This window comes from Symsagittifera roscoffensis, chromosome 7 (assembly GCF_963678635.1).
Source record: "Symsagittifera roscoffensis chromosome 7, txSymRosc1.1, whole genome shotgun sequence".
NCBI lineage: Eukaryota > Metazoa > Xenacoelomorpha > Acoela > Convolutidae > Symsagittifera > Symsagittifera roscoffensis.
In genome coordinates, this window is record NC_087068.1 from 42,627,225 (window position 1) to 42,638,045 (window position 10,821).

Sequence of the window (10,821 nt, forward strand, 5' to 3'; positions counted from 1 at the left end):
AAAATTTATTTCACCCACCTGTAAATTTATTATTGTTGCAATCGCTTAAAGTGGGTATGAACTTCGTCTTCGGTTGTTTGTTTTTTTTTCCTTTTTACAAGCAAAATCAGGTATCAAAAATAATCAAAAGAATGGTGAAATGGTTCAAACAGTTGGCTCAATATTGAGAAAAAAACAGGTTTGAAGTTTTTTTGCTGAATTCCGAGCGGGTAAAGCGAGCAAGTGAAAAGTAACTGATTTTTTCTTTCGTTTTTTGTTATTTTGCCATTCATTTTTGAAGATAACTACAGTGCTGATTTAAATTATCCGGACAAAACGAACAAAACTTGAATTTTCAAACGCGTTTTTCTCAAATTGGGTTAAGATTAGACAAAAAGTGAAGAGAACAAAAGTTGCTTAGAATTTCACCAGAATTAATATGATGCCATTTTTTCTCCGAAATTCTCAACCAAAATTTTACCCCAACAATGGGTCATTTTGGCTTTTTTCAATTAATCAAGAATTACGCTGAAACTACTTTGTTAATTGATAAGAATATTATATCACAGGAAGCCTCTTACGCAGCTCAACAAAGTTTCAGAAGGGTTAAATCTCCAAAAATTTGCGCAAATTGTTTAAAATTTATTTTTAGACAGAGATTCTGGGTTTTATACAGTAAAAATCACATTTATTGACTATCAAGTGAAAACTTTTTCTCTTATACTGGTTTTTGGAGATTTAACCCTTCTGAAACTTTGTTGAGCTGCGTAAGAGGCTTCCTGGGATATAATATTCTTACAGACTGCCTAGGAGCGTGAAATTAATGGTAGCTTTGACTTTTTAAACTCTGTTTTACCTCAATTTATTGCATAAAAACTCAAAAAATACAGCGCTGATTTAAATGATCGAAACAATCAAAACTTGAATTTCAAACACGTTTTTCTCAAATTGGGTTAAGCTTAGACAAAAAAAAGAAAGAGAACAAATGTTGCTCAGAATTTCATCAGGATTATTATGATGCAATTTTTTCTCCGAAATTCTCAACCAAAGTTTTCCCCAAAAATGGTTCTTTTTGGCTTTTTTCAATTAATCAAGAATTACGCTGAATCTATTTTGCTAATTGATGAGGAATATGTATCACAAGAAGCCTCTTACACAGCCCAACAAAATTCTAGAAGGGTTAACTCTCCAAAAAGTTGAGTAACTGTTTGAAATTTGTTTTTAATCAAAAATTTTGGGTTTTATATAGTAAAAATCACGTTTCTTGACTATCAAGCAAAAATATTTTCTCTTAAACAAGGTTTTGCAGATTCAACCCTGCTAAAACTTTGTTGGGCTGTGTAAGAGGCTTCTTGTGGTACCTTTTCCTCATCAATTAACAAAATAGTTCAGCGTAATTCTTGATTAATTGAAAAAAGCCAAAATGACCCATTGTTGGGGTAAAATTTTGGTTGAGAATTTCGGAGAAAAAATGGCATCATATTAATTCTGGTGAAATTCTAAGCAACTTTTGTTCTCATCACTTTTTGTATAATCTTAACCCAAATTGAGAAAAACGCGTTTGAAAATTCAAGTTTTGTTCGTTTAGTCCGGATAATTTAAATCAGCACTGTAGTCCATTATGATTGATTGACTAAAGTTCTAAGCTTTCGTCGAATTGGCTCTTTTTCCTTTCCCCCACCTCACACTAGCTTCAATATAGTAGTGTAACGAGTAGTTTTACGAGGTTGATTATGAAGACCAAATATGTTTGTCGAGGCCTTATTAGTCCGTATGTAAATTTCCGTAACAATCGGACAATGTGGTCAACAAATTTACGTGAAAAATTTGCAGGTGCGGGGGGGGAAAGCAAAAAGAGCCGTCCTTTGCTTCGGACAAAAATGCAAAACGGAAAACAAACTGAATACAATTTATGCAATAGTAACCGGTTGCTGTGCAAGCTGCACAGAAAGATCCGACCACATTCACAATTTTTTGGCTCTTTTCCAGTTTTCCCCCCTTTCAAAATATCGAGTTTATGTTTGATTTACGTGTTATTACGGCTAAATGCGTGATGTTACGCTGTAAAGTATGAAGAACAAATCTGTTCACAGTTGTCGATTTGTTCACCACGCCAAATTTCATTGCATTATGACAACGTTAAATAAGCTTTCTAAAATTAAATTTGAAAGGGGGGGGGGGGGGGACTGGAAAAGAGCCAATTTTTTTTTTCAAGCTTGTGCCATTTTTTGAACGTGGTGTAATGAGAAATTCGACGGCTCTTTTTCCTTTTCCCCCCACCTGCAAATTTTTACATGTAAATTTGTTGACCACATTGTCCGATTGTTACGGAAATTTACATACGGACTTATAAGGCCTCGACAAACATATTTGGTCTTCATAATCAACCTCGTAAAACCACTCGTTACACTACTATATTGAAGCTCGTGTGAGGTGGGGGGGGGAGGAAAAAGAGCCCAAAGTTCTTGCTTCTAAAAGTACAGAATGTGTATCTACAAATCACGCGCCAATGTGCACGTGCAATTTCTGTGCGTGCTCTCAAGTATCTGGAAATCAAATAAACATCTGTGTTTGTGTATCAAGTGCACATGGAAATCAAATGCAATCCAAAGAACGATTTGCCTTCAAGCATTCGCTATTTATGAGAGGTAAATATTGGCGGCTCTTTTCCAGTTCCCCCTTTCAAATTCAATTTTGACAAGCTTTTTTAACGTTATCATAATGCAATGAAATTTGGCGCGGTGAACAAATCGACCGATTTGTTCTTCATACTTTACAGCGTAATATTAGCCGTAATAATACGTAAAAGAAACATAAAACTCGGTATTTTGAAAGGGGGAACTGGAAAAGAGCCATATTGGCCAAGCCACAATACAGCGCCTCAGAGTATTTATTCGTTTCGAATCACGGCTCTTGAACTTGTATCTATACTATATTTAAATGCGAGTGACAGCTATCTCCCATGTTTAAACATAATAATTTTGCATGTTTAACGAAAGAATTTTTTTTATGTTTAAGCTATATCATATATTGCAATGCTTAAGAATGCTGTTTTTTAATTAATTTGATTATGTTTGTCTACCCGTCGTCTAATTTTTTAAGTTTCATCTATTATCTTTCTATTAAATATTTAAATGCGGGCTGCACTATCTCGCCATGTTCAAGCTTTTTCAACGTATTATTTTTGCATGTTTAACAAAAGACTTTTTTCACGTTTAAAGTATATCGTATATTGCAATGTTAAGCTTTTTTTCGATTTTCCAGTTTAAATTCAGTGTTTATTTCATCAAGTTTAAAATAAGCAACCCATAAGTAGGATATTGTCAGAGTTTTCCCAGGTTTTGCGATTCTGGCCTCCATGTATGAATAACCAAATCCTTTTAGTTTACGAGATAGGCAATTTTCGAGATTTTTCAAAAATTTCTAGAAAATGTAATTTTGAAGAATTTCTCAATTTTTGAAGTTCTCACCCTGTAGTTGGGCGTTGTCAGGGTACTCTCAGGGGTTGCGAATCATGCCTCCAATTCTCACTTCTCAAATCCTTGTAGTTTTCGAGATATGACGTTTTTTATAATTTTTTCAAAAAGTTTTCAAAAACTTAGATTTAAAAAATCTCCAAAACTTTGAAGATCTCAATCCTATCTTTGGACATTGTGAGGGTACTCTCCAGAGTTACGAATCTTGCCTCTGATTCTCACTTCCCAAATCCTTGTAGTTTTTGAGATATGACGTTTGTGATTTTTTCAAAAAAGTTTTCATGAAAATTAAATTAATTTTTTTTTCAAAGTGAATTTCCTAATCTGTAGTTGGGGGATGGGGGGCTGTCAGAGTAATATCAGGGGTTGCATATGTGGCCTGCAATTAGGAATGCCCTAAACATTTTTGTTTAAGATATACGACGAGTTTTGTGACTTTTTGGAAATTTTCAGAAAAATCAAATTACAAAATGATTCGTTAAAGTGAAATTCCCAACCCTGTAGTTGTGTACATTCAAAGATTGCGAAAATTGCCATCAAAAGACGGATTCAATTTTCGTAGTTTTTGAGATGTGAATACCTTTTTCAAGAAAACTTCAGGTGAAGTTTCTCAAAATTTGAATTTCCCAACGTTGTAGTTGGGTACTGTAAGAGTACTCTCAGAAGTTGCAAATCTTGTGTCCAAATGCGGCTGCTCAATTGCTTCCAGTTTCCCAGATGTGACGTTTCTTATTTCATTTAAAATTTTTCGAGGAACTTATGTAAAATTTCACAAAATTTTCTGGTTCTTCAAAATTTGTATAAATAACCTGAATAAAAAAACTTTGCCAAATTTGTAATTACGAACCCTGTAAATGGGTGCTGTCAAATTACACCTGAAAAATAGTTTTTCAGTTGCTGAAAGTTTGAAGCACCGGAGGTGCGTTACACGCTAGTATTCTTTAAACCTACATTACCTGTACACACTTCGGAGACAATATATACTAATTTTGGTTCTTTTTCCAGTTTCCCACCCCCTCAAAAAATAACAAAAGTAAGCTGTTCAAAAATTGTTCACTCGCGTTTTGCATTAAAACAATGTAAAAAATTGTTCACGCTGACATATTTCAATGCAGTATATAACGGGCGGATCTAGGATTTTCTCCAGGGGGCGATTCTCAAAAATTTTTCAAAAATATTGTCGACCTTTTTTTATGTCGATTAAATTGATCTTTCGAGCTCTCCCAGAGCCTTAAAAAAACCGTTTTGGTCAAATTTTCTGCGCCCCAGGCAACATTTAAAAAAAACAGGCCAAAAAAAAAACATTTTTAGGCACCTTATGGAAAAAGTTGACCAAAAAATTGCGCTTTTTCGGCGCGCGCTCCCCCCTCAAAATTAGTATATTTTGGCTCCGAAGGCGTCTTTGAAAAATTTTATAGTTCGTCAGCCAAAATGTATATCTCAAAATAGTACAAAGGGGGACCCTTTGGGTCGGCAGGAAGTCGAATCACTGAGAGGGGGGTGTCGGCCCCACTCTAAATCCGCTACTGATTGTGTATAAAATGCAATTCATACAAACGCAAAATACTTAATATTTTTAAAACTGTTCGTACAATTTGTTATGTCTTTTTGTTATGTCTTTTTGTTGTCTTTTTGTTATGTCTATAACTAGGTCTTTTTTTTCTGTTAACTTTCGTTTATTGACTCTTTTCCAAATGCCTGTTAGCTATGTTTGTTTTTGGAAATTTGTGTAAGTAGTGTTCTCGTAGTGTTTTGGGATGGGACAGTTCGGAAAATCGATTTGGTCGAACTAAAAAGTCGACAAAACTTTCAATATTTTTTTTTGTAAATCTGCTCGTTTCTGGAAAATCCTAGATACGTCCCTGCGACAATTAATCTTCACATTATGTCGAGGTCGAGTGATGTATAATAGAAAAACCCTCACGTATTCGGACGAGGTTTAATTTGGTCGAGTAAAACCGGCTGGAATTTTTTTATTTTTTCGTTTTTTTCTTCAATTTAGGAATGTAACTGAAGTAGAGTGTGATCGATTAACAAATGTTCTAAGCTTTCGTCTAGTTCCTTTCATCAAGCCATGCACAGAAAACGGCATTGTTTTTATTAACGTGGTCGGAATTTTCTCTGCTACTTGTACAGCAACCGTTCAGCAAAACACTTATAGCGTAGATTTAAGACAACGAAAAACAAACACAGCATTTTTTTTTAAATCTGAAGGTTGTTTCCTTAGTTTGGGTTGTGCATATCCAAATGGTATGAAAAATGCGATGCTCATGAAATTTTAAGAGCTTTGATATCATGCTCAATTTTTTGGTATCTTTTTCGTCAAAGCGAAGTTTTGAATGTGGTGTAGTAAGTAAACTTAAATTTTCACCTTTCTGGCTTTTTTTGCACTTCGAGTCTTCATACGAGATTACAATTCAGCCCAAATGTTGTAATGTTCTTTTTGGCTGATCCAGAATTTTTTTCGCTATCTAAAAATCCTAGTCTACTAAATCTAGCACAATCTAGATTATCCTAGAAAATCTAATTTTGTGCGCATTTTAAGCTATTTTGTAAGCTCAGGTCTCTCATTTGAAAAAAAATGATTTTGCCTAAATCGATGAAATACTGCTTCTGTCATGAAAAAAAATTAAATTCGTATTTTTTCATTAATTTAAACAGAACGTAGAATTCAATCATATAAAAAAGATGTCCTCTTTGCTCAGCTCCGGCGTCATTGTATTAACTTGGAGGCTATTTGAAAATGTCGAGTTTTGAGGTGCGTTCTGTGGATACGTTTCTTGGCCACCGGATATTCCAGAGTTTTCATCTTCTGGTATGTATCCAGTGCCTCTCAGATCGTCCATTGTCGGTGCAGATGCGGTGTCTGTGTATATGTTTTCTTTGCTTCTCTCGTTGATTGTCAGTGTCTGAGTTGTCGTGAAATCAAATGTTGAGTCCAGAAAAGTCGTCATGGTCGAAAATCCTCCCGCCAAATCATAGAGAGTCGGAAAATTCTGTTGGTAGTAGGAACCGACCTCGCTGTTGCGACCGGCGCTCACATCGTTTGAAAAGTAGCCAGGGCTCTTAGAGACTTGGTTGTTCATCTGGGGCACAGAACCAGTTCTGGAACTCGATTCTGGAAGCGATTTTCTCCGGTGAACCCTGGAACGAAGAGTAGTGACAGCAGTCTCCGGCTCAAATTGAGAAGGCAGTCCGTTGTACGCTTGATTCACGTGCGCTCCTAGCTCTAAATGTTTTGACATTGACCGGAGTTTTGCGAACTCTTTTCGAAGTCGTTTCGCATGATTGGCGAATCCGAGTTTGAAGCCAGCGAAGAACGTGCAGAGTGCGATTATGATTGCAGCTACAGCTGCGGCCGAAGTAGCGATGAGAGCGATGTCCCTGTCCAGGAATATGTCACATGTTGTACTTGGCGCTAGCTTAAAAAAGTCTATTCAGTTCAGTTTAATATTTAAATTATTCCTTAAAAGGAAGTAATCGTAATTTTTTTAAATTCCTTTTTTTTGGTTGTTTTGAAAGGTGGTGCCTTTTTTCAAGTTTGAAGCTTTTCTTGTAAACTTTGAAGGGAACTTTCCGGAAAGCAATTATGAGGCCATTTACGTGCGTAATTACGATTTGACGTAGTTCAGATTCTTATATAGGTCGCGATGATTTTTTCAGGAAATTTTAAAATTTTGTTCGGGGTTCAAATTTACTTTTACGCGCGGTTTGATTTTTGATTTCTTTTTAAGCTCAGTTCATTTCCTTTGTTTAAAGAAGGCAAGCTCCACTATCGAACAGAAAAAGTGTACGGGTCACGCAAAACGAGATCGACTTCTAGTTTCGAAAGTGTAATTTAATTTTCAGATTTCGCAAAAAAATAGCCAATCCTTAATTGTTCTAGAAGTGCAAAGTGCTTTAACTATATTTTTTTTCTTTGAAAATCGATTTTTTCTTTCTTTGAAGTTTAGATTTTTTAGAATAAAAAAAGTCAGTATAAAGTTACTTGCGTTCATTGGCTCTTTTGCATCTGTCTGTTGGCTATGTATCAGCTAAGAGGGCACGAACTTGTTTTCTTGTTCTTTTTTGGGTCTTTAGACTGTTAACTTTTTCGAATCAAAATTTGTATCTGATTAATGAGCTCTGTGGTAACTAGCTCATTTTTCCTAGCCATCAAGGCTCGGATCAAACTGGTCTCTAAGAGTCATAGTGTGGTGTACAATTTTCTTAAGTAATAATTTTATAGACTTGACTCATAAATTGCCTATTTACTCAGTTTGGGAAAAAGAATGCGGGTAAGGAATGCGGCTTCTGACCAAAATTATTCAAAAAAAGAACAAAATGTTTGATACCTGTGACACTAAAGTTTGTAAAAATGATTACCAGTCGGCTCATATCTTCGTGTTTTTATGTTGCCAAATTTCAAAATTTCAGTGTGAACAGTCTATCTCTGGAAATGGTTGATTTTTCTTTTGCTAGATCTTATAACCTATTCGTCTACTAAGGTCCCCGGTAAAGAATTTCCCTTATAAAGGACTAGCTGAATGATTATACATGTGTGATTATCGTATCTTGTAGCAAACTCATCCATTTAGCAATCGCTTGGGGGTCTTGTAGTTAACAAGAACTATTTTGTTGATCCATACCGTGAAGTAGGTCTTCTCTCCAGTGCAGTCTATTTGGGCAGTGTCATTTAGCACACAGTGGTAGATGAAGCAGAACACAGTCCACCCATCACCTAGAGACTTCTCCACCATCTCAAACTGGTCAGGTGAGAAATCCTACAGGGCACAAAAAAAGAAGTTCATGAAGAAATATATCGATTAAAGACTATATTCGAGTTTTTCTGTCTGCTAGCTTCCGTTCTATTTTTGTGGTGTGCGAAGCTCCGTTTTGTCTCTGTGTCGAATGTTGCGAAGTTCGCAGAAATGTGAAAAATTGTTGAATTGAAGCGAGTCCTGGCGACAGCGCGACTATTTTAATTGAAAGTTTTCATTTGCCAATTTCATTAAAAATTTCAACAACTTTGCAGTGATGGATGGATAAAGCTTTTTCTAATAGTAATAGAGCTAATAGTTAGGTAACCATTGTATTATGTGAGCAGATAGCTTATCTCAAGAACTTGTTTTGGTCATCCCGGGAATTCAAAGTTAAGAGACGATTGTTTCATTAATTTAATTGGAATCGAATAAATCATTTTACGAGTGCAGTTAAAAATAGAAATCAGCCCCCCCCCCCACCTGCACAATATTACAACCGTGTCATTAAGTATAAGACTGAAAAAATATATATTTCACTTTTTTCTTATTCAGATGAAAAATCCTATTTCTGAAAAAAAAAACAGTAGGAGAGAGATTGTCACCGTGCAATTGGCATTTTCATTGTAGCACAGGAATGAAGACGAGAATGAGGGTCTGTTGATTGCTGAGGGGGATGAGTTGTTAGATAAACAGTTGGTCGCACCCCCATCCCACCCGACTGCAGGCAACTCCTCAACAGACGACTGCAGCAGACCTGAAAAGAAGAAATGGTCCACACACAATTCGCCCCTAATATCTCATACACAAACTCTTGTTGTGAATTTGGGTCGAAATGTGTGTGTGGGGGGGGGGGCAAAATGTAACGCTTAAAGCTTAAATTAAGAGGGGTGAATTGTGAGGGGAAGGTAAGACGTGCAACAGTCAATTGAATCATTTCTGCTCTGTTCTAGAAAGTTTACAGGACTGAAACACGCCAAGAACAACACGATGGGAAGTTTCTCTTGTACAGGTGTATGATTGATGGGTTTGTTTTATTCAAACATCATTCAATTCTGAATGAGGCGGTTCTCTAATTCATACTTAGATTCATAAATCATGGGTCGAGAAGAAAAAACCAGCAATAAAATTTCATTCAAACTTCATCCAGAAACATCAGGCATAATTTAATTTACAATTGTTGGCGCTCGATCAAAATAACGAGTTTTATTTTGTTTTCTTTAGTCACAAAAATTATAACTATTGTGTGATTGACACTCCAAGCATAAGAATTGGAGGTAAAATCAAAATTATGGGGAAAAGACTCAGACTAAAGTAATATTACATAATATTAATTAAACATATATATTTTACAGTTTGAAACAAAGATCTTCGCTATATTTGAGTCTGAATTGCCAAAAACTCAGACCATTGAAAATTTTTTCGAAATATCTTTTTGAAACCCACCCAAATCATGACAGCTTTAATATTGTATCACACTTGACCCTCTTTCTGTTTTAGTTGAGGTATCTTAAGTGACGCAAAGCAAATCAATCCTTCTACACCATGCAGTTCTTCCAAACTCGTGAGTGGTCGGCCAGAACATCAAAAATTAAGCTGTCAAATGTATTCTTACCTGTGTCAAACGCAAACGTCTCAACCTGTACAGCTGACAACATCGTAGATAGTCTTTTTTGGTCCTATCTCTTATTCTGTTCTCTACTTGTGTCGTAACGGTGCTTATGAAGTGTTTCTATCTAGTGGAAGAAGGTGCGTGCAGAGAGAGATAAAGAGATTAAGCTGATCAATACTTGTTCATAAAAATGCAAAAGACTGATTAAATTGCTGCTCACTTTTATTAACATCACCAACCAACCAGCCAAATCACACGTACGTGTGCACATACAACTTGAAAAGAAAAAATGTACACAATTTGATGAAAATGTAGATGAAAACTCTTCAGTTGTTTATTTTTGTTTGTTTGCTGCTAGCTCAGAATTGTTCGCTCTGAAGCATAAAATTGGAGCTCATCTGGTAGAATTAGAGCTTGAAGGCTGTATTGTTGGTATATTTTGTACTGTAGACAGAGAACTCTAATTGCTTTTCGCCAAATCTGTGCGTTATACCTGTAAAATGATTAATGATGATCACATGGGACTTTTTCTTGCACTTTGAAGGAATAAATATTTTTGCAACAATTTTTGAGATACAAAATAATCAACAAAATGCAAACAAATAAATCCTTTTTTTCCGAAATGGAATCTAATGTTGATTTTCTTGCTAAGAGATAAACTATGCCGTTTCTTGGTTAAAAAAAAAATAGATTTAATTGAGATCCCCTCAGCCCTACCAGTAATACATGAATGTGCTCTTTCGCTCATGAACTGTTTCCGAATATGAAGTTGTAAAAGAAATCAATTCTTGACTTATAATAAGCACTAAGGTATGATTGCCAATTGTGAAATACATAACTTCGATCCATTGAGTCGCGTAGACATAGATTTCTGGCTGCTTAAATCAATAAATTAGGCTGCAGTTTTCTAAATTAAAATGTAAAAAACTACTAATTGCCCTGTAGATTTAGCCGCTTTTTATCTAGTTGCCCAAGCTAGTTCTGGTGAAGGACATTCTATCTAAGATAGCGAAAA

The 10,821-nt window shown here is 35.5% G+C and overlaps 1 protein-coding gene across 1 annotated transcript; it reads right to left on the reverse strand.

The window, feature by feature from the left end:
- Positions 1–6,084: 6,084 nt before the first annotated feature.
- On the reverse strand, positions 6,085–10,320 carry LOC134851194 (uncharacterized). Its single transcript, XM_063867164.1, has 4 exons — positions 9,810–10,320; positions 8,800–8,951; positions 8,084–8,218; positions 6,085–6,877 (listed from the first exon to the last, which is right to left on the reverse strand). Exons 1-4 carry the CDS (start codon positions 9,850–9,852, stop codon positions 6,131–6,133), a joined length of 1,077 nt encoding a protein of 358 aa, XP_063723234.1. The 5' UTR covers positions 9,853–10,320; the 3' UTR covers positions 6,085–6,130.
- Between the last annotated feature and the right edge of the window lie 501 nt (positions 10,321–10,821).

Coding starts and splice junctions, on each gene's coding strand:
- LOC134851194 (XM_063867164.1), bottom strand. CDS start 9,852: ATGTTGTCAGCTGTACAGGTTGAGACGTTTGCGTTTGACACAG. Junction 8,952..9,809: donor GACGTTTGCGTTTGACACAG/GTAAGAATACAT, acceptor TCTTCTTTTCAG/GTCTGCTGCAGTCGTCTGTT. Junction 6,878..8,083: donor GAGAGAAGACCTACTTCACG/GTATGGATCAAC, acceptor GACTTTTTTAAG/CTAGCGCCAAGTACAACATG.